The sequence below is a fragment of the Pongo abelii genome, chromosome 13 (assembly GCF_028885655.2).
Source record: "Pongo abelii isolate AG06213 chromosome 13, NHGRI_mPonAbe1-v2.0_pri, whole genome shotgun sequence".
Taxonomy (NCBI): domain Eukaryota; kingdom Metazoa; phylum Chordata; class Mammalia; order Primates; family Hominidae; genus Pongo; species Pongo abelii.
In genome coordinates this window covers 89,787,308-89,811,281 of record NC_071998.2, presented here as the reverse complement: position 1 = coordinate 89,811,281, position 23,974 = coordinate 89,787,308, and the positions used below count along the sequence as shown (strand labels likewise).

Below are 23,974 nucleotides of genomic sequence, written 5' to 3'. Positions count from 1 at the left end.
GCGGTTACTGGGAGGAGAGCTGCAGATGCCACATAGCTCCCGGCTTGGGTGGAGGGGCGGATGGTGGTGCCATGCCCCAAGAAGCAAGAAAAACATGGAGTCTTTCCTGCAGAGTTGGGAGCCCTCCTGGGGGCTTGTCTAACCCTCAGCCTGTCTTTTTCAGCTTCGAAACGGAGCTCCCCTCACCAGACTCCCGAGTGACAAGCTGAAAGCAGTCATCCCCCCATTCCTACCCCCTTCCAGTTTTGAGCTGTGGAGCTCTGATCGGTCCCGGACACGTCACAATGGGAAGGCAGACCCCATGAAGACTGTGCTGCCCCAGAGAGCCAGTAGGGGCCACCCCGTGGGCGGCGGGGGCACAGACACTGTAAGTTGTCTTCTGACACACTTATACACATCACTCACTGCTCACTGAGATCATGGTGTGTTCCAAGCAGAGGGACCTCAAACCGACAAATCCAGAGGGGTTGCAACTTTTTTTTTCTTTTGAATGGATGATATCCTTTTGTCTAATGAAGCCCTACGGAGCAACTCAGTATGGAAAATAGATTAAAATGTTGAGGTAGCAGGGAACATCTGTCCCCTCACTGGAACCCTAGATCTCCAAGGAGCACAGTTTGAAGACCTGATCTATCTAATCCAACCTTCCTTTTAGTAGATGAGGAAACTGGGACCCAGGGAGTGGGAGTAATAGCTGAAGATCACCAGCCAAGTGGGAGTGAACCACGGTCAAGAGCAAACACTCAGCGGCAACTGTGTGTGCTACTGGTGTTTTCTTGTGCCCAAGAGTGTGACTTCTATCCTTTTGACTGTAGTGATTTCTAACTTGGTGGCTCTTGGTCTGTTTCTGAAATTGACAGTCCCATCAGTGTGGAAGGTATCTGTGTGTAACCTGTATCTAGATGGTAGATGCAGCAAATGGGCAAGACGAAGGGATTCAGGGCTGACCCTGGGCCATGTGCTGGGTGATTGGAGAAACTTGTGGCCTCTATCTCTATAAGATGGAGCTGACCCCAGCCACTCACTGCTGCCTCCTAGGGCTATGGTAGTATCAGATCACCTGCAGGAGACCAAGAGCCTGGCGCCTGGAGATGCTCTCAAAACAGGCAGGACAGGTTTGCGTTTAGTCCACTATTCTCGATCAGGTAGGAAGAGGGGGAGTTGTAGAACCCATCCCTGAGACCTCTTCTATGGCTGTGTTTCCTTGAGAATTTAACCCTAGAGGGACAGAACATCAACTTGACTTGCTTCATTCGCTCAGTGAACATTAACTGAATCCCACTGCCATGCAGCCCAGTCAGCCCCATTCTGCCCTAGAAGAGGCGGTGGTCTGGGTGGCAAAGACACAGGCACAGAACATGAGGCAGGGAGCAGTGCTAGGAGTGTGGGAGCGCCAGAGAGGTGACCATGTATGGTAGCACACTCGGGAGGCCTCCAGGAAGAGGCGACAGCTGAGCTGGGATTTGCAGGCTGTGGAAGAGTTTTCTCCCCAGTGGACTGCAGGCAGCAGCATCCCAGGTAGAGGGAGAGAGAACATGAGCTATGGCCTTTCCAAGTGTGTTCTGTTTCGCTTACTCAGCAGAGGGGCCTCATTCTGGGCCCTGGGGATCGTGTCACTATCCCTCCCTTAGGAGTGCCCACAGTGGGGGGCCAGGGCTCTGGGATCTGTTACTGTCTCTCCCTTAGGAGTGCCCACAGTAGAGGACCAACAAGAAGAGGACCTTTGTTTTGGTGTCCTATGGCTGCTGTAACAAGTCACCACAAACTGCATGGCTTAAAACAACAGAAATGTATTCTCTCACAGTCCTGCAGGCAGAAAGTCTGAAATCAAGGTGTCAGCAGGGCCCCGCTCCCTCCGCAGGCTCCGGGGAGATCCGTTCTTTCCTCTGACAGCTTCTCTTGACTCTAGGCTTCGCTTGGATTTTGGCTGTGTCACTCCAGTCTCGGCCTCCATGGTCACATTGCTTCCTCGTTTGTCAAAATTCCCTCTGCCTTTTCTCTTATAAAGATACATGTTATTGCATTTAGAGCCCACCTGGATAATCCAGGATAAGCTCCTCCTCTCAAAATCCTTGACTTGGGCACATCTTAGGTAAGCACATATAAGCTCATCCTCATTCTCATGCCTCATAAGGTAACAGTCAAAGGTTCTGGGAATTAGGACACTGTATATCTTTTTGGCGGCTGCAATTCAGCCCACTGCAACCTTTAATCATATCTACTGAGTGCCTTCTTTGTGCCGAGGCCAGAGCTGGGTACCAGGCATGCAGCAGAGAACCAAGTCCCCATGGAGCTGGCAGTCCACTGGGGCATCAGACACACAAGCAACCACAGTAAATGTACACTCACAAGCCATGGTAAGAGTTACAGTGTAAGCGAAGAGGGTGCTGGAAGGGAGCACAGCCGTGTGTCGAGGAGCCTGTCCTACACGGGAGCCCACCCTAGACCAGAGCCCATATTATACCGCTTAGGCAGTGAAGGCCTCTGAGACCTGAGAGCCAAGGACCGGGAGGAGCTGCTGTGGGAGGAGTTGGGTAAGGATGGGGAGGAGCTGCCGGGTCCATGTAGAACAGGCTGCCTGGGCAAAGGCCCCAAGGCACAAAAAAGATCAGCAGGAAACCCAAAGGAGGTTGGTGTGCCTGGAGCAGAGCAAGCGAAGCAGAGGGTGGAATGAGGTCAGGGTGGAGAGGACGTGACCAGGAGCACTGGCACCAGGGACAATGGGACCAGGAAAGGCACCATAAAGGATGTGGGGAGGAGAAGATCCATTCCAGGCCGAGGGACCAACAGGGGCAGCATCATGGAAGCAGGCTTGGAGTTGGGGAGCTGGTCACTGCGCCAGGCGGTGCTGAGGGGGCTGGATTTTGTCCTGGATGTGCTGAGGCCTCCATGGGTTGTCAGTGAATAACATGGTCAGGTTTTTTCCTGGAAGGCCCTGGAGTTGAATGAGACTGAAAGCAAGGTGGCCCACGGGAAATGACGTGACATGGATTCACTGAGCTAATGGGCAAGTTGTCAGCACATAGAAGCAAGCTCCATCCCTCAGGGACTCCCCAGCTGGGCCCTGGCAGGGCCATGCTGGGCACAGGGAGCTTTGGTGGGGTGTGCACCAGCTGAGCACAGGAACCTCCACACTGTGATCCTGCACGGCTGGAGGGAGGAGCAGCCTCCCTAAGTGCTGCACCTGCGTTATTCTTGCAGACACCAATCAGGCCTGTTAAATTTCCAAGCCTCTCCAGAAGCCCAGCCTCTCCTGCCAATTCTGGAAACTTCAACCACTCGCCTCATTCATCGGGCGGCTCCAGTGGGGTAGGTGTGAGCCGGCACGGTGGGGAGCTGCTTAACCGCTCAGGTGAGTAGCTGGGCAGGGCCACTCAGGGAGGTGGGGTGATCCCTTGGGACTAAGGGTGTGCGCTGCCCGGATATTCAGGCTGCAGACAGTCACAGAAATGACCGCACAAGAGGCACTTTCTCCTTGATGTGGCTAAGAGATTTTTCAGTGAATTCCCAATTCAGAGTTTTACACGTTTTCTTGGGGATGCAGGCAGATGGAGATGGAAGAAAATAAAGTCCAGAATGCTTTTTTTTTTTCCTTGTAAAATTTTACAAGAGATTAACAGAAGTGCATGGTGTTTTCATGGTGTTTAAAATCTCTGAAGGTTAGACCCTGGAGAGCTTCTCATTCTGCCCCTTCATTGAACAGATGAGGAAACTGAAGTTCACAATGGGCAAGAAATTTGCTTAGGGTCACACAGCAAGTTGGTGGCAATTAGGTCTCAAAGCAGAGGGCCCCAAAGTTATTATGGGCTTGCAGCATACTTTCTAGTCCTCCTAAGGGCATCCAGGATTAACCAAAACCAGCTTTGCAGGAAGGCCACTGTATTAGTCTGTTCTCATGCTGCTAATAAAGACATACCTGAGACTGGGTAATTTATAAAGAAAAAGAGGTTTAATGGACTCACAGTTCCACATGGCTGAGGAGGCCTCACAATCATGGCAGAAGCTGAAAGGCACATCTTATATGGCACAGGGCAAGAGAGAGCTTGTGCAGGGAAACTCCTCATTATAAAACCATCAGATCTCATGAGAGTTACTCACTATCATGGGAACAGCACAGGAGACACCCGCCCCCATGATTCAATTACCTCCATCAGGTCCCTCCCATGACGTGGGAATTGTGGGAAATATAATTCAAGATGAGATTTGGGTGGGGACACAGCCAAACCATGTCAGCCACCCTGCTTCTAGTGGAAAAAGCTTTAAGACCAGATGAGCCAAGAGACTACAACAAAGTATAATCTCACCCACTACAGATCATCATTACCATTTTCATATATATATATATACACACATATATATATATTTGGAAAGTGTTTTTCTATAGATTATGAATATTTATAAAAAGGCACAATAATTTATGGAGCACTTAATATTTGTCAAGTAGCGTGCCAAGCCCTTTGAATGAATTATCTCTTTCAGTGCCCCAGCAGGCAGTGAAGTTACCACTTCTGTTTCACAGATGAGGGATTGGGGCTAAGGACAGTTAGATAACTCGTCTGGGGTCACATAGCTATTAGTTGGCAGAGCCAGGATCCAAACCCAGGCAGTCTGACTTCAGAGCCTGTTCTTGGAACCATGTGCCTTTCTAAACTATAAACTGCTCTGTAACTTGCTTTTTTCTTTTTCCTCACATTGCTAGATTGTCAGCACCTTGTTATGTTGATACATATATATCTATAGCACCTTGTTTAATAATCAAATAGTATCCCATTTGTATGAGGCATCACAGTTCAGTTAACCAATTCCCTGTGTTGAACACTGAGGCTGTTCCTAGATTTTTGCTTTTTGTAGGTAATACCTCCCTACGTAATACCTTCATGCCACCATATTCACCTGTGTGTTCAGTGATTTCTATTATTTAAATTTGCTGGAATCAGGGTGGCTGAGTTTGTGAGTATGCCTATTTTTGAGGTTTTTGATATGTTTTGCCCTCCAGAATGGCTCTGTTTAAACATGTGAAATACTTACAGCAGGGCCTAGCACATAGTAAATCCTCTATAAATATTAGTCATTAGTGTCCCCCCTTGAGCACCCCCAGCCCTGAGTATTATCACTTTCTTCTTTTCTTTCTTTCTTTTTTTTTCTTTGAGACAGAGTCTCACTTTGTTGCCAGGCTGGAGTGCAGTGGTGCGACCTTCGCTCACTGCAGCCTCCACCTTCTGGGTTCAAGCGATCCTCCTCCCTCAGCCTCCCAAGTAGCTGGGATTACAGGTGCCCGCCACCACACCCAGCTAATTTTTTGTATTTTTAGTAGAGACAGGGTTTCACCATGTTGGCCAGGCTGGTCTCGATCTCTACCTTGTGATCCGCCCACCTTGGCCTCCCAAAGTGCTGGGATTACAGCTGTGGGCCACCGCACCCGGCCCCTTTCTTTTATAATAGTTCAAGGTTACCAGTAGATTTGGGGAAGCAGGGTGAGGGAGAATGGCAGTCAGGGTTCAGTCAGGAAGCAGAGCACTCTGAGCATTATGGAACTGGGAATTTATTGACTCAGTCGTGGGAGTAGGTGGCCACGTAAAGGGAGGGTCAAAGGGTGAGGGACCAATCACTCACTAGCCCTCCTGAAACCCTGGTGCAGCCAGACCAGATGGTCTGTGCAGCTGCCGGCCGGCACTGCAGAGGGGCTGCTGTGGGTGTCGAGTGCAGGGTGTTGCATCTCTGCCTGGTGGGGGCCGGCACAAGCTGGCTGTGGCACGGGGAAAGCGAGGATGGACTGGGTTTTGCCTGTGCTGCTGCTTCCCACCTCTTACCATCACGCCTTCGCAGCACAGGGCCTGCTGCTTAAACATCCACCTCCTGGTTCTCCTGCGGAGTTCTCCTGTGGTCAGTCCTGTCCTGGAGCCACATGGGGAAGGGAGTCTGGGAGACTGGCTCCAACCCAGTCATCACACAACAGTCCACCACCCTTGCGTTGGAGTAAGCCCTCTGTGCCCATGGTGTTCACTCATTTTGTGTTTCCTCAGGTGGCAGCATAGACAATGTCTTGTCCCAAATCGCTGCCCAGAGGAAAAAAGCAGCCGGATTATCGGAGCAGAAACCCAGCCATCGGTCAGGCCCTGTGGGGCCAGCACCGGGGTCCAGCCCGTCTGAGCTTCCAGCCTCCCCTGCAGGTGGCAGCGCTCCCGTTGGCAAGGTGCTTGTTCTGTGTGGCCTCCTCCTGTTACGCTCACAGATTCTGTCCTAACATGGCCCACTTGCCGGGAAGCATGGGCAGTGCCTTAGTCATGGGACAGGACTGAAGACAGGCCCCTTCAAGCCAGCCACTCCTGGGCTGCATGAGAAGGGCTGAAACAGTCCTCCGCACCAGGCGTTTACTTCCCCTCACATCTCCAGATTTGAGGGGCACTGGGCTGCTGCACAGTGGCAGGGTACACACCCACTTCCTGCAGTCCCACAGGTCACCCAGCCTCACACTGCACACATTTGTTCATTGATGAGGATGAATGGTTTAAGAGCATGAGTTGAGGAGCAACCTGCCTGGGTTCAGCTCTCAGCCCCACACCTCAGCATTTAGAGCAGGGCCTGGCACAGGGTAAGCCCATGTCCATGTTCACTGTTCCTGTTGACAGCATTCTTAGTGGTCTTTGTTGTCCTTCAACCTTATTCATCCACTGTGTACATCCTGGGAGCATCTGCTCTGTGCCTGGCACAGCTAACAGTAAGGATCCAACTGTGAACTGGGAAATTTAGCAACCGCTCTAAGAACACAGGCAGTCACAGCTCAGTGTGATAGGGGTTGTTGTGGAGCAGGAAGGATGCTGTAGGGGCACAGGTGGGGGGCCCTACCCAGGTTTGACGGCATCAGGGCCATCTGGATGGGGATCTGAAGGATGAGAATGGAGCCAGGTAAAACTGGTGTGGGTGGGCCATGGGTGTTGGTGTGACTGTTCGGGGTTGAGGGAACAACTTGTGTAGCACTCCAGAGGTGACAGCATGGCCTAAGGGAGGAGCTGAAGGAAGGAAATGAGCAGGACAGAGCCGGGACCTTGTCTCCCTGCTTCTGGGCACTGTGCTTCCATTAATGCTGCCAGAGAACAGTCACCACAGTGTTAGCGTCTACAGATAATGCAGTAGGCAAGAAAACCTAGATGCCTTCCTGGAACGAGAAGTTTTTTAGTGTCTTCAGACTGCCTCTGCCTCCTGAATGAACCTCTTTGCCTTGGTTGATTTCTGGGTGAGCCCCCCAGAGTGCGGGTTCCTAGTCATGAGTATGAACTGGCTCCTCCACCAAGTGGCTCCCCAGTAGTGCAGCATAACCCTTTCCTCCTCTGAGGGGACTCTGTGTCCAGGCACAACCCCACTCTTCATAGTTCTTAGATGTCATAAGCTTCCTTCAGTGAGAGAAGTCCAAACACAGAAAGCCTCCCTCATCCATGGACTTTTGCCCACCAAAGAAGCACCTCCAGAGATTTACGCTCCCAGGATGTACATGTACTGTATGAGAAATAGTCATTTTCTGCCCAGCCACTGTTGGTTACACAACTCTTTTTGTTGTTCAAGATCCCTTGTGCAATAGGACCTATATAATTAGATTCCTTTTACAGTGTAGCTCCAAAAAGATTCTTTCTCCCTACACATTTGCTTATTTTCCATTTTTTTATCTTCAAAATAATTTGTGTAATAGGTCCTATATGATTAAGTTCCTTTTATAATTTGGCTCTGGGGGAAAAAGTCTCTACTGATACTTTCATATATTTTATTTGATCAGATAGTAAGAATTATTGTATTTCTTTCTTTGCCTTTGCTACTAGGAAACTCAGCTACTCATGAAGTCTACTGTTTTGAGGCTTTGATATAGTGTTTCTTGTCTAAAATTTTGTTTCTATTCTGATGGTCTTACTGGATGTGTTATATATTAGCTTCCTTTAATTTTTATTGGAAATAAGCAGGCATTTCCAAGTTATAAATTATATTAACTATTATCTATTATATTAACGATTATTTTGATGTATTGATCATACATTATATATAAGTATATTCTGATGAAAGGAGATTGTATCAAAAGATGCATTCAGGAAGCAGTAAACTGGGGAAACCATTTCAATGATCACCTTACATTTGTAACATAATGTTGATAGTATGTTATGATCTTGAGGAGCTGTCTAAAAATTCAGGTTTCTGGGCTCCACCCCAGCACACCTGAATGAGACTCTCAGGGGAGGGTCTGGGGAATGTTCTTCCTACCAGAGCGTCTATTACAGCCAGCCCAGTCCAGGGCTCATAGAAACCACAGCCCTAAATCAAAGGACACAGAAGTGGGCTTTCTATCCCAGCAGCAAAATAGAGACATGAAGTGCTTTTTCAAAGATAACCTTAGTAAAAATTAGAAATTAGTATTCAAAATATGAGCCTCCTGAATGTGGTTTTTGTACTTTGCTTAAAATAACTTGCTGTAATGGTGGAGTATGCACAAGGCATGGCATCTAGCAGGGCCATGAATCAGTGTGATATGAGCTCCAAGAGACACAGCATAGGTGGCATTAGATTAGAGTGTGCACCAATACTTCCCAGATCTCTGGAGGCCAAAAGGCCTGCTAGATATATCAGCTTTCTATTCCTACCTTAAAACTCAGTCATTTCAAACAAAAACATTACTTAGCTGCTTGTGTGTCTGTGGGTCAGCAGTTTAATCTGGACTTATGTGGGCAGTTCTTTGGTCTGCAGGATCACACTCATCTGGCTGGTGGCCGAGGTGGCCAGGACAGCTGAGCCACATGTGTCTACAGCAAGCTTGGACATGTTCTCATGGCAGTGGCTGAAGGCATGAGTTGAAAACCAATCAGGTTGTTTAAGCAAGTTTGTATGCCTATGGCAGGACAGCACACAGAACTACATGCAGAGGGAGGGGTAGAGATGATGTCATTAACACAATCAGCCTACCACTCAAGGGATATTGAGAACAATTCAAATATTTCACAGAATCCCAAATGATCTTATATTTACCCACCTCTTCCCCAGTATGTTGCCCATATGGTCCAGAGTATCATATTTCTTTGCTTTTGGCTGGGATAGATCTGTGTGGATATACTAATTATCTCCTGCTTAATCAGGAATTCTATTTGGGATTGTCTGTCTTCATGGAAAGAGCAGACAAAAGAGAGAATAATTTTTTAGTAGTATAGCCAGCTTTTTGGCAAAGTCTTTCAAAACCTCAGGGAGGGTCATCTTTTTCCACTCAGGCATATAATCAGCTAGAAGGAGCATTAAAAGCTTAGTAGGAAGAAAGATATATCCATTTATGCTTAGAAATCTTAGTCTATACTCTACTATATAATATGTCCAATTTTTAGTAAAATTTACAAGACATACAAAAAGACAAGAAAAAACATGCTCCTTAGAAATGAAACAATCATGATAATCAGATCCGACAAAGGTGTTAGAATATTTGACAGGGAATTTTAAATAACTATGATTAATATGTTAAAGGTCCTAATAGAAGGTATAAACAACATGCAAGATCATATGGGTAACTATGGGTAACTATTTCAGTTGAGAGATGGAAACTGTAAGAAAGAACCCAATGGAAATGTTAGAAATAAAAAAAAAACAGTAATGGAGTTGAGAAATACCTTTGACAGGCACCTCAGTAGACTTGAGGCAGCCAGGGAAAGAGTCAGTGAACTTGAAGTTAGGTCAGTAGAGTTTACCCCAACTGAATCACAAAAGAAGAAAGAAGAAACACATACAAAACATCAGTACTCAAAAGTTATGGCATGATATCAAATGCCACAGCATAGAGATAATTGGAATCCCTAAAGGAAGAGAAAGAGGTGGGGCAGAAGGAAAATGTAAAGAAATGATTCTTGAAAAATGAAAAGAAATAATGGTTGAGAATTTTCTCAAATTAATGACAGATGCCAAACTACAGATCCAGGAAGTTCACAGAACGCTCAATAGGGTAAATACCAAAAAGAAAGTACCACTCCATATTATGTTTAAACTACTGAAAACAAGCCAAAGAGAAAATCTTGAAGGCAGCCTTTTCTTGAAGGAAATTACATACAGAGAAACAAAAAATAGGAATTACAGCAGACTTTTTGTCAGAAATCATGCAAATCAAAGACAGTGTTGTGACATCTTTAAAGTACTGAAAGAAAAAACTGTCACGTTGGCTCATAAAATGAATTGGGAAGTATTATCTCCTAGTTTTCTAGAAGATACTGTGTAGAATTCTTATTAACTTTTCCTTAGATGTTTGATAAAATTTGCCAGGGAAACCATTTGGGCCTGCCATTTTCTCTTTTGGAAGGTTTTAACTTACAGAATGAATTTCATTAATAGATATAGGACTATTCAGGTGTTCTATTTCTACTTGGATGAGTTTTTGTACTTTGTACCTTTCAAGGAATTATTCCCTTTTATCTAAGTTGTTGAATTTATGGATATAGAGTTGTTAATAGTATGTATCTATTACTATTTTGTAATAAAATAGGATCCTAATTACATAGGATCAGTAGGAATGTCTCCTTTTTCATTCCTCATATTGGTAATTTGTGACTTCTGTCTTTTTTTCTTAATCAGTTTGGCTAGAAGTTTATAAATTTTATTGATGTTTTCAAAGAACCAACTTTGGTTTTATTGATTTTCTCTATTTTTCTGTTTTCAATTTCATTGATTTCTGCTCTTATCTATAGTTTCTTTCCCTCTACTTCCTTTGGATTTTATCTTCTTTCTCTAGTTCCTTATGGTGGAAGCTTAGATTACAGTTTAGAGATCTTTCTTTTTTTCTAATACAGATATTTAATGCTATAAATTTACCTCTATGTGATGCTTTTTCTACATCTCACAAATTTTGATATATTTTAATTTTAATTCCGTTCAAAATAATTTCCCCTTCTCTTGAGATTTCCTTTTTGGCCCATTGATTATTTAGAAATGTATTGTTTATTTTTCAATTATTTGTTAATTTTCCAGAAATCTTTCTTTTGTTGGGGATTTCAGTTTAATTTGATTATAGTCCTGTTTCTAGTTCTGTCCCTTTAAATGTTTTGAGGTCTATTTTGTGCCCTAGAATGTGATCTATTTTGGTGAATTTCTCATAGGCAATTGGAAAGAAAGTGCATTCTGTTGTTATGGTTGGGGGAGAGGAGTTCTATAAATGTCCATAAATGTATAATTAAGTCTAGTTGGTTGTTACTGTTGTTCATGTCTTCTATATTCTTACTGATTTTCTCTCTACTTGTTCTATTAATTACTGAGAGAGGAGTTTTAAAGTGTCCAACTATAACTGCAGTTTGGTCTATTTCTCCTTTCAGTTCTGTTGGTTTTTGCCTCACTGGCTGTGTACACATTTAGGATTGCATGTCTTGGAGAATTGACCCCTAAATTATTATGGAAAATCCCTAAGATTTTCTTTTCTCCTAAGATTGGGAACAAGGATGCATTTTTATGACTAACATGAAAAGAAAAATGACAGACCAATAGCCCTCATGAATATAAATATAAAAATCCTTCACAAAATATGAGCCAATCTAATCCCATGATTAAATAAAAAGTATAGTACCTTCTGACCAAGTGGGGTTCATCCCAGGAAGGCAAATCTGGTTCACCATTATAAAATCAATCATTAGCCTTCACCATATGAACAGACTAAAGAATAATATGCAGAAAAAGCACTTAACAAAATTTAAAATCCATTCATCATTAAAACTCTCAACAAACTAGGAATTGAGGGAAGCTTCCTGAATCTGACATAAAACACATATAGCCAGGATTACACTTGATGGTTAAGGATTGTTTTCCCCCTAAGACTGGGAACAAGGATGTTGTCTCTTACCTCCAACTGTCAACTTTGTACCAAATACTATGGCTAGTACAATAAGGCAAGAAAAATAAAAGGCATGCAGATGGGAAAGGAAGAAACAAAACTCTCTGTTCTTAGATGACATGACTGTCCACATAAAAAACTCCAAAGAATCTACACAAAAGCTCTTAGGATGAATAAGTGAGTCCAGCAAAGTCTCAGGATATAATACAGGTCAATATCCAGAAGTCAGCTGTATTTCTCTGCAGTAGTAATAAATATTTAGCATTAGGACATTTAGAATGTTTTTAATTTGAAATTTTAAAAATATTTATAATACATTTAACATGTATGAAATTGAAGTAATGTGAAAATGTATTATATGGAATATAATATAATACTTAGATATAAATCTAATATGTGTAGAATCAATAGGTCGAAAACTACAAAACACTGATAAAGAAGCTTAAATAAATGAAGAGATGGAAGGCTTGTGATTATGAAGATACCAGTTCTCTGCAATTTGATCTACAGATTAAATGTAATCCCAGTCAAAATCCCAGCAAGCTCTTTTTGTAGAGATCTAGAAACTGATTATAAATTTTATATTGAGATACGAAAAATTATAATAGTCATATGAAAAAGAATAAAGTTGGCAGGCTCACACTGCCTAATTTCAAGACTTAACATAAAGCCCCAGTGTGGTATTAGCAAAAGGGCAGACAAATAGATCAGTGGAACAAAAGAGAGAGCCCAAAAATAGACTCGCACAAGACAAGCCAACTAAATTCTTTTTTTAAAGGTACAAAGGCAATTCAGTGGAGAAAGGGTAGTCTTTTCAACGAAGAGTGCTGGAACAATTGGATGTTCATATTGCAAGAAAAGGAACCTCCACATATATCTCACAGTGCCAAAAGCATGATACATAAAAGAAAAAATTGGCAAATTTGGACTTAATCAGAACTCAAATCTTTTGCCTTGTAAAAGATACCATTAAGAAAATGAAAAGTCATGCCACAGACTAGGAGAGAATATTTTCAAATCATAGATCTGGAAAAAGTTTTTTATCCAGGAACCAGGTGCAGTGGCTCATATCTGTGGTCCCAACTACTCGGGAGGCTGAGGTGGGAATATTGCTTAAGCCCAAGAGTTCAAGGCTGCAGTGAGCTATGATGTTGCCACTGCATTCCAGCCTGGGCTACAGAGTGAGGTCCTATCTCTATAAAGAATCAAGTCTTTTTTTCCAGACTAAATAAAGAACCCTCAATTCAACAATAAAACATAAATGTAAAAATGGGCAAAATATTTGAACAGATACTTCATCAAAGAAAATGTAAAGATGGCAAATAAGCATATGAAAAGATGTTTAACCATCATTAGTTACTAGGATAATGCAAATTAAAACCATAATTAAGATAGAACTATATACCTATTAGACTGGCTAAGATTTAAGAAGGTACAGTTGCTGGTGACAAATATGGAGGTACTGGAACTCCCATTCATTGCTAATAGAAATGCAAAATGGTACAGCCACCTTGAAAAAGATAGGCAGTTTCTTATAAAACTAAACATTCACTTATGATATGACCCAGCTAACTGACTACTAGGTGGATTTTTAAAAAATTTCTCTTCATGCAAAAATCTGTGAACCTTTATATTAGTTTTAAAAAATAATCACCCCAAACTGGAAACATCCCAAATGTTCTTCAACAGGTGAGTAGATAAACTAATTGTAGTACATTCATGCAATAATAGAACACAACACAGCATCAAAAAGGGACACACTATTGATACATGCGATTGCTTGAATGAATCCTAAAGGCATTATGCTGAGTGAAAGAAGACAGACTCAAAAATCTACAAATTGTGTGACTCCATTTATATGAGATTCTGGAAACAGCAACACTGTAGGGATATGTGATAACTGTGAAATGTATATTTGGTCTTCATCCAGTTTCCTGTCATACAATTCCTAAATCCTTAGAATCTCCAAAGTGATGTCATTTTGTGTGCTAATGAATTGACTGATGGCTGGCAGCCCTTAAGTAGCTTCAGGATGGCAGCCAGTCACAGGAAAGACCAGGACAGGATTAGAGGGTTGAGCCTTTCACTCTACCCCATAACCTCTGGGGAAAGGGAGAGGGTTGGAAGGTTTAGTTGATAATCAGTGGCCAATGACTTAATTAATTGTGCCGCCATAATGAGGCTTTCATGAAAACCTGAAAAGGACTGGGTTCAGAGAGCCAAACAGCTGAACAACTGGAGACTCCTGGAGGGTAGTATGCCCAGGAAGAGCATGGGAGCTCCTTGCCCCTTCCTCCGTGCCTTGCTCTATGCATGGTAATATCTTTAAATTTTTATTTTTTTCATTGACACATAATAATTGTACATATTTAGGGGGTACATAGTGATGTTTAGATACATACAATATATAGTGATCAGATCTGGGTAATTATATAGCCATCATCTCAGACATTTATTTATTTCTTCGTGTTGGGAAGATTCAATATCCTTCTAGCTTTTTGAAACTATATATATTGTTAACTGTAGTCATCCTACAGTGGTATAGAGCACTAGAACTTATTCCTCCTATCTAGCTATAGTTTTGTATCCTTTTAACAAATCTCTTCCTGTCCCTCCCTTCCCACCCTCTAGTATCCTCTGTTCTACTTTTTACTTACATTGATCATCTTTTTAAGCTTCCACATATGAGTTAGAGTATGTGGTGTTTCACTTTCCATTCTTGGCTTATTTCATTTAACATAATGTCCTCCAGTTCCATCCATGTTGCTTTGAATGACAGGATTTCATCCTTTTTATGGCTGAATAATAATCCATATAAACCCGTAAATGTAAGTAAGTGTTTCCCTGAATTCTGTGAGCCACTAGCCAAGGAGGGAGTTGTGGGAACTCTGATTTATAGCCAGTCAAAAGCACAGGTAAAACAATCTGGGGCTTGCAGTTGGCATCTGAAGTGGGGGCAGTCTCCTGGGACTGAGCCCTCAACCTGTGGGATTTGGTGCTGTGTTTGGATAGATCATGTCAGACTTGAATTGGAGGATACTCAGCTGGTGTCCACTGCAGAACTGATTAATTGATTGGTGTGTAGGGAAAGAAAGCTCCATACCTTTGGTCACAGACACATTCTGTGTTGATTGTTGTGGGGTAAGAATAGAGGAAAAATAGTTTATTTTTTCCTCTCTAGTCACAGGATGGAACATAGAGCACTGTTTTTATGGCTTGGGATTAGGAGGAGGGATTAGCTAGAAAAGGACCACTTAAGGACATTCAGAGGATGATGGAACTCTTCTGTATGGTACCCTCTTGGTGGATACATAACACTATGTGTTTGTCAGATCCCATGGAATTGTGTACAACAGAGCTATTTTTTACTGTATGCAAATTTAAAAAAACAAAATCAACCAGGAACCAAAGATAGAATGCAAACTATGACAAAAGATCTAAGTGTATTCAAATGAATGACCTAACCACATTGTAGGAGGTGGAGGAGAAAATCGTATGTTGAGTGGATATTAGGCTAAAGACAAAAAGTAAGTACTGTATACAAGTACTGTACTCTAGTTGATATTTTTTTTCTTACCAGGATATGGGCTAACAATTCTGTTATCCTTACCAGGATATGGGCTAAAAATTTTTTTGCATACATGTACACTTAACATATATACCAGGATTGAATAAATAAGTAGCAAAGTTTTTACTGTCAGAGACAGAATCAAAGGAAAAATGCTAGAACAAACTCTGTGGATGTTGGATTGAAGTCAGAGGTATCGGTGTGAATCAGTATGAGTGCATGCTTTTAAATACACAGAGTTGCACACACACAGAATTAGATATAAAAGTAGATATGGCTATGTGTGTATACATCAGTTAGTGTATATATGTCTTTGCTCTGTCCACTTTGAGGACCTAGAAGCAGTGACATCCCAGTACCAGTGAGCAACCTAGTGCCCAGATTTTGGTTTCTAAATACCATTCTCTAATAAAAGGGACCTTGGAAAGCTTTGGAGAAGTGTTTTATTCTAGTACTGGGTCAGCAGAAACATAAGATAAGCTTAAAGTATTTTGTGGTGTCAGAAAGTAGGCAAATACTTTTAAAAAGAAAGACAAAAAAAAAAAAAAGAAAGATGGCACATGTCAAAAGGATACAGGAGCCAACCCGAAAGATCTCACAATGGCCAAAGCTGTAATAATGAGCTACAAAATAACAGTAATATTGGATTATGGCCCAGAGCATAAAAAATACCCATGAGCCTGTACTGATAGGAATAAATGATTGAGCAAATAAATAGGAGAGAAAGAACAACTCTTCCTTCTAGAAGTATTACAGATAATAAATGTGGAAGGAACGAGGGCAATAGAAAATCACCATGGGAACACCACTGTAACACTTGCCTCAGTGAGACTCACCAATGAATGCAAAATTAATGGGTAGAACCTTAAAAAATATTTGCCCAAAAAACTTCTCCCAAATAATATTTTATTTTTTATTTTTATTTATTTATTTATTTTTTTGAGACAGAGTCTCACTTTGTCACCCAGGCTGGAGTGCAGTGGTGCGATCTCGGCTCACTGCAACCTCTGCCTCCCGGGTTCAAGTGATTCTCCTGCCTCAGCCTCCCAAGTAGCTAGGACTACAGGTACCCACCACCACACTTGGCTAATTTTTGTATTTTTTAGTAGAGATGGGGTTTCACCATATTGGCTAGGTTGGTCTTGAACTCCTGACCTTGTGATCCACCTGCCTCAGCCTCCCAAAGTGCTGGGATTACAGGCATGAGCCACCGTGCCTGGCCCAAATAATATTAAAAAGAAAAATAGTGACTTTATAATGGAGAAACCCGGCAGACATCCCCTCATGTAAGTGATGAAGGTTACCATCACCAGTAATCAGATACTTTGTCCTCTCTGCATAACGATGCACTGAATGGGCATGTCACCTCATTGCCCTCTACATTCACAAGCATATCTAATTATGGGAAAACATAAGGTAATCCCAAAATGATGTGCATTCTTCAAAATACCTGACCAAGACTTCCAAAGTGTCAGGGTCATGAAAGACAAGGAAAGACAGCACTGTCACAGGTCAGAGGAGCCTACGGAGATACAGCACAGCTCCATGCAGCGTGGGTTCCTGGATCAGATCTTGGACCAGCATAAGGACATAAGCAAAACAGCCAGGGAAACAGAGTGAAGTCTGTAGTTTAGTTAATAGTGTTGTGTCAATGTCATCTTGTTAGTTTTGATCATTATACTGTGACGATGTAGATGTTAATATCAGGAAGCTGTGTGAGGGGTATATGGGAACTCTGTTCTATCTGTGCAGCTCTTCTATACGTCTAGAATTATTTTAATGTAAAAAGCCTTTGTTTTAAAGCTAACCAATGAGAAAAAGGGAAGAATACGTGTTCTTTGGTGAAAAGCTTAGAAGTGACTGGTGTAGATGAAGGAGCATCAAGAGCAGAAAGAGACTTTGTGCCTCTGTAAGCCAGACTTTCATTTTACAGCTGGTTAACTGAGGCCCAGAGAGCTCAGGGGACTTGGCCAAAGCCACAATGCAAGTAGCTGGAGGTCAGGACTGGGATGGGTGGGGCAGGGCGGTTCCTGACTCATAATATGCAGCTGTTTGATCTTATCCTATCTCTGCTCCAGGGTTGCATTTTCCTCTAATTGTTCTGATAATGCTGTTTCTGCTTTGCATGTTTTTAAAAGTAGATTTCATAGCCTTGGTTAAACATCATGTTGAATCAAATACCACCCATGTTCCCTGTTGTGGGTGTCTTGTTTTCATTATTTCTACCCTACAGGTGATGGCTTATGTATTTGTCTTACTGTGTTCAGCAGAAATTGGAGACCAGCAAAAGGCCTCCGTCTGGAACTTCCACTACCTCCAAGAGCACCTCTCCAACCCTCACGCCCTCCCCCTCACCCAAAGGGCACACTGCGGAGTCCTCAGTGTCTTCCTCGTCATCCCATCGGCAGTCCAAGAGCAGCGGGGGCTCCAGCAGTGGCACCATCACAGATGAGGGTGAGTCCCCTGAGGGCCTGAAACCCCACCTATTCCTCTCACCATGATGACCTGGCAGCAGGGAACTGCAAGGTAACCTTAATTGCTATAACCATCTTAGGTCAGGTTTTAAGAAAATGTCCCTCCTCTTCTCTGATTCTACCTTGTATTTTTGTCTTCACTGTGCTAAAGGTATGGTAAGCTCCCTCAAAGAGTTTTTGAGTATAGGTGATTTTTGTTTACATGCACAAACATACACCCATGGAAATGCTTCTCCAACATGAACTTACTTTCCCTGGACCCTGTATCCGTCAGGATTCTTTCAGTTGCAAGTGAGAGAAACTCCACTCACACTGGTTCAAGGAAAAAAAATGAAACCTGACATTTCATTGGCTCATATGATGGGAGTGTCTAGGGTGTGCTTCAACCATGCCTGAATCCAGGTGCTTTGGGAGTGTTTCCAGGTCTCAGGTAGGCTCTCTCCAAGTGGTGGCAAGCAGCTTCAGGCATACTTTTGTCTTCCTACTAATTTTTCAACTCCAGCAGAAAGAGTGCTACTTTCTTAGTAGGTACAGCAAAATCCCAAGTGTAAAGGCCATTGGCTTGGCTGTATTTATAATGACCTGGGTCAGTTGCCCACCCTTGACTATCTCTGTGTCCACAGGGGTGGAATGTGGTGATTGGCCATGCCCCTTCGGTCAGTTGTCTGCTTTGGAGCGGAGTTGGGGTCCAACCTACTGACATTTGTGTATTGGAAGTGGGAGAAAAATAGTTCCTCAAAAAAAAATTTGGAAATACTGTTTCCAGGAGGAGGGGTATGGGTGAGGGCGAAGAAAAGCAGCTGATGTCTGCTGTAGCCAGGAGAGCCTTGGAACCTGCCTTGTGAATTACAGCCTCTGCAGCCCCCCATGCGGGAATGATGAGGGAAGACGGAGTGGGTGGTAGGGCAGGAGCAGAGGCTTTGCAGTCAGGCCTCAGGAAAGATAAAGGCAGATGAAGAAAGGAATCCCATCCTTTTAAACTGCCCTCTAGAGGCCCCTAGGAGCTGGGAGAGGGGAAAGAGGGAGGGAGCTTTGGTGAAACCTGGGGTCCAGGCAGGTGCAAATCGAGGAGTATAAATCAGCAGGGAGGAAAATCTGATTGTGTATGTGGCCCTCACAAATGCGTTTGCGGGCAGTTCGCTGCAGCTGCTGAGGAGGAGGGTGCTGAGCAGGTTCTGCTGAGCAAGATAAGTTGGAATCACTTGCACAGGCTCTAGTCTGTAGTAAGTTGATAAATGCATGCTGCCACTGGTATCCTCCTTATTTGGGGGCTGCTTTTATTGTTTTGTGATCTCCAGTGTGATCATTTATCAAGGCCTCAGAGATTCACCAGCAAACTCATTCCTCCCCAACCATATTTTCTATGTAGAGTCTTGAGTTCTACACTTGTGAATTCTCCCACCTCTGAGGTTTTCAGGAATTGAAGCCCCTAGAGATTCAGTTAGGTATTTGTGCCCCATCGTTTTCCAAAAAAGAGTGGAGACAGTGGATGTCTGTATGGACTGCTTGTACCCACTCTCTTTCCCTCCTGTTCATTATTAAAAATGGTTTGCAAAGTCCTAATTGGGATGAAAAAAGAAGAGGGCCAATAGCACTTTCTTTGTAGAATAATTTCTGTGGTTCAGAAAGCTTAGTTTTCCTGTTGAGAGTTCGTGGGTCCTGAGGCAGCGAGCCCTTTGTCCTGTGGGTATATGATTGTTATAGGCCAGGGGCTGCAATCCATCCCCAAAGAGCTTTTTTTTTTTTTTTTTTTTTTTTGAGACGGAGTCTTGTGTCTTGCTCTGTCACCCATGCTGGAGTGTAGTGGCGCAATCTCGGCTCACTGCAAGCTCCGCCTCCCGGGTTCACACCATTCTCCTGCCTCAGCCTCCTGAGTAGCTGGGACCACAGGTGCCCGCCACCACGCCCGGCTAATTTTTTTGTATTTTTAATAGAGACGGGGTTTCACCGTGTTAGCCAGGATGGTCTCGATCTCCTGACCTCGTGATCCGCCCACTTCGGCCTCCCAAAGTGCTCGGATTACAGGCGTGAGCCACTGCGCCTGGCCCCCAAAGAACTATTTTTATGTTATTCTTCTGGGAAATATTTGGTCCCAGTCGAGGACACATGTGAGCTTTGCCCTGCCTCATCTCTCCATCTGCATTCCTCCTCTCTGGACTCCACCTGTTAGAAGCAGCAAGGCTGGTGACAGCATCACCTTCTCAGCCTCACATTTGTTCCAGGAAATTTTCTTGGGCAGTCCCCTGGATGCCCTAACCTATGCACCCAGGGGAACTCACAGGGAGACAAGACACATTCAACATAATGACATTACAGTGTATCACAAGGTGAGGTCATACCTGTTATCAGCAAAGCACCATGTGCCATGGAAGGCTCCCCTGGCGAGCAGGCACTCCAGCTGGACCACAATGCTGGGAAGAGATGGGCAGTGGGGTGCCAGAGCCAACTGTTCAATTTGTAGGACATGCCCAAGCTGGTTGTTAAACACACCATTATTTACAAATTACATGAACTTAGAAGTAACTAAATTATAGAAATATAACGGTATATTGTACTTAAAATGTATTTTTTACTCATTTTGTATATTTTATTATCTGTGCTCTTGAGGTTGTGTATATGTCATATCTGCAGTGTGAATACCCCATAATGATGTGTTCCTACTGCGCATCTCTGCTCAGCTTCACTTTCAGGGGACATTAGATTGGTAGGTTGAAATTGGCTATGATGGGGGTATTTACACCATGGAAATTGGCAAATGCCGTCAATCAGGGCTTGCTTTTTTTTTTTTTTTGAGACAGGGTCTTACTCTTGTCACCCAGGCTGGGGTACAGTGGTGTGATCACAGTTCACTGCAGCCTCAACCTCCCTGGTCTCAAGCAATCCGGGGCTTGATTTGTTGTCTTATAGATATTGTCTACATGTAATCTAGGCAGTGATGGGAAAATGTTAACAATGAGGATTAAACTTAAAAGTTTGTTGTGTCTGTAGCCGTTATCTTGTGAATAGCACAAAAAATTGAGAAAATACTCTTCCAGTATTTGAAAACCATTATCTGATTCAGCCAAGTTGCTCACCTGAAGTTCCAACATAAGTCTTTGTTGTTTCTTTTTATCTTTCTTGTTCATATAACCAAAACTCTCAGCGAATGTTCATGTTTGAACCATACTCCTTGGCTGTGGGTACAAGAGTAGGGCAAAAACAAATGAAAGCATTTGGTGAGAATCAATTGGCTATATGGAATTTATAAGAAAGAATATTGTATTTTTTATTATTTGTAAATTGTGTGCTATAAATCCTTTATATTAGTAAAATCTGCAATAGATTTATGTGCCTATATACATGCATCCATCTTCCCCCCGAGAACCAGTTGTTAAACATTTACCAGGACACCACCGTGGACAGAGGCTGCATGGGTAGGGAACAACAGCAGGAGCAAAGGTTTGGTGTCATGAAATACAACAGATTATGTGTGGATTGGGATTTGGTTTGTCTCATACATCCTCGCTCAGACCTCTCTACTGTGAAGCTTTCCCTAGTACCTTGGGCTGGGTCAGCTGTCCTCTCTGTCCCCACATCCACCTGTTCTTGCTCTTCACCATAGCATGCACTACCCATGAGAAAAGTGGAGAGTGGGTGCCTAGCACAGGCCTGGTAGCTAGACCACTGGGCTTGAGTCCCTGCTCTGCCATGGACTAGCAGGGTGACCTCACCCAAGATGTGGTATCGAGCCTTTCTGTGCCTCAGTTTCTCATCTGTAAATGGGGACAGTAATAGGATCTACCTCATTGGTGGTGTAAAGAGCAAGTGGGTCATCCATGTACAGGCTGGCTGATAGCACTGTGTATTAGCTTTCACCCTCCTCATCCTATCCTCCCAGCCACACTGAGCTTCATGACAGGGACCTCTCCATCCTTGCTACCTAGTGTCTATTGGGCACAGTGGTAGTCACTGCTGGAAGGAAGGAAGGAAAGGAAGGAAAGGAAGGAGGGCGGGAGGGAGGGAGGGAGGGAAGGAAGGTTGGTTGAATGAATGAGTTAAGAAGGAACCCAAGCCTCCTAATCACTTCTTTAAGCTGCATCCACTGCCTCACAACCTTTACACCTGCTCTTCCCTGTCTGGATGCTGCCTAATGCCCTTACTCCAGATATCTGCATAGTTCACTCCTTCATTTACTGCTCGTAGATCACCTTATAGGAGAGTCTTTTCATGACCATCCCCTGTAAAACAGCGTTTGTAAAACTGGAAATGCTGTCATCTACCTTGATGCTGCTCTCTTCTTCCTTGCTGTCTTGCCTATCAGCCTTTGTTTGTTTGTTTGTTTGTTTGAGACAGGGTCTTGCTTTGTAGCCCAGGCTGGAGTGCAATTGTGTAGTGGCATAATTGCAGCTCACTGTGGCCTCAAAATCCTGGGCACAAGTGATCCTCCTGCTTCAGCCTCCTGAGTCGTTGGGACTACAGGCACACGCATTACACCACCCAGCTAATTACTTTTAAATTTTTTGTAGAGATGAAATCTCGTTATAGTGCCAGGCCTGGTCTTGAACTTTTGGGCTCAAGTGATCCTTCATCCTTGGCCTCCCAAAGCCCTGGGATTACAGGCATGCACCACCTGCCTGGCCCCTATCAGCCTTCTTATTGTCTGTTTTGGTATCTATTGAGTCCCCAGTGCCTAGTTTGGCAAATCCCGATTGAATGTGTGAGTGAATATTTCTCCAAGCCCCTCAGGTGCTGGTTTTGTCTCCTTTTCTTTATTCTCCCTGTTCTGACACCCCAAATCATCTTCTTGTGCCCTTCTGGCTCTGCTGTTCCACATAGATGCCTTTTTCCTTCAGAAAGGCCACAGCCTCTGCACACTTGAGCCAAACCCTGGCTCTGGTCTGAAGCCCACCATCTTCTTTCTTAAGTTCTTCCTCACACTAGCTGAGGACTTGCTGGCATTGGCTTTTACTGCAGGCATTGGCATTTACGGTGCTTTCTCGCACAGAAGGCAGAGTTTTAGTTCTGGCAGCTGGAACTCCCAGAACTTGAGGGTCGCAGTCTGGAGGGAATCAATCAGTCCTGGCCCAGACTCTCTGTGTCTTCGCAGCCTGACGTGGGGTTTTGTCGATTGCTGAGGGCCTGCCTTGAGGGGAAGAGGGTGCAGGTAGCTCAGGACCCACCTCCAGCCTCATCTGCAGGAGCCCAGCTGAGATCAGCTTTCTGTGTTGGTGTTTCTTATAGAATTTCATTTGAAATAAGATTACCACTACTTTATAAAAGTTTGAAGACCACTTTACCAAATTCTAAAATGTGGTGGTTTTTTTTTTCACCTTTCTGTCTTGAAGATGAACTGACCGGAATCCTTAAGAAATTATCACTTGAGAAATATCAGCCCATTTTTGAGGAACAAGAGGTAAGAGTGCTCTTTTTGAATGTCAATTTAAATCTTACTGTAAAAGAAAACTTTGTCTAAATGTGTAGGTTTTCATTTTGCAAGCCTAGATTGATCTCTTGCACTGAGACAGCTGAGGAAATAGAATTCGTGCTCAGCGGGTTTAGTTCAGTTTGTTATTGTGAAATCCTGGGGATTTATGGCTTGCTTTGTTATGATAGAATTCTGTAATTTTGAGCTCTGCTCTCTCTCTCTAGAAAAGTTTCTTCCTGTCCTGAAAACATTTTTTTTTTGTTGTGTGTGATTGACTGGCAGACTTATAGGCTTAAAGTGGGCTAATAGTAAACCGTAAGGAACCTGTGTTATGTGTCTGGCTCTAGGGTCTGTGGTGGTCTGAGAGAGTTGCAATGTGTTTAAAAGCATTCAGATTCACATTAAAAAAAGAATACTGTTCTGCAGTTTGGCACTTCCTCAAAATATTAAACATAGAGTTACTGTATGACCCAGCAGTCCTACTCCTAGGTATATTCCCAAGAGAAATGAAGACATGTGTCCACACAGAAACTTGTACGCAAATGCTTGTAGCAGCATTATTCATGAAAGCCAAACTGTGGATACGACCCAAATGTCCATCGACTAATGAATGGATAAATAAAATATGCCTGTGCCATGGAATATTATTTGGCCATGAAAAGAATGAAATACTGGCACATGCTGCAACATGGATGAACCTG

The 23,974-nt window shown here is 43.5% G+C and overlaps 1 protein-coding gene across 14 annotated transcripts in view; it reads left to right on the top strand.

Annotated features, from left to right (window-relative positions):
• ANKS6 (ankyrin repeat and sterile alpha motif domain containing 6) overlaps positions 1-23,974 on the top strand; it is a 64,248-nt gene that overhangs the window by 22,024 nt on the left and 18,250 nt on the right. For 4 of the 14 annotated variants that reach the window (XR_008509875.1, XM_024252480.3, XM_054520356.2 and 1 more), the window contains exons 9-13: positions 164-367; positions 3,202-3,352; positions 6,024-6,193; positions 17,663-17,849; positions 23,194-23,261. Coding sequence is in view for 8 of the 14 variants with exons in the window: in XM_024252480.3 (XP_024108248.1) it covers positions 164-367; positions 3,202-3,352; positions 6,024-6,193; positions 17,663-17,849; positions 23,194-23,261 (780 nt within the window). In the remaining 6 variants the exon portion in view is untranslated. The remainder of the gene's footprint in view (positions 1-163; positions 368-3,201; positions 3,353-6,023; positions 6,194-17,662; positions 17,850-23,193; positions 23,262-23,974) is intronic. The other 10 variants (XM_024252483.3, XM_024252481.3, XR_008509877.1 and 7 more) reach the window with 8 other exon arrangements.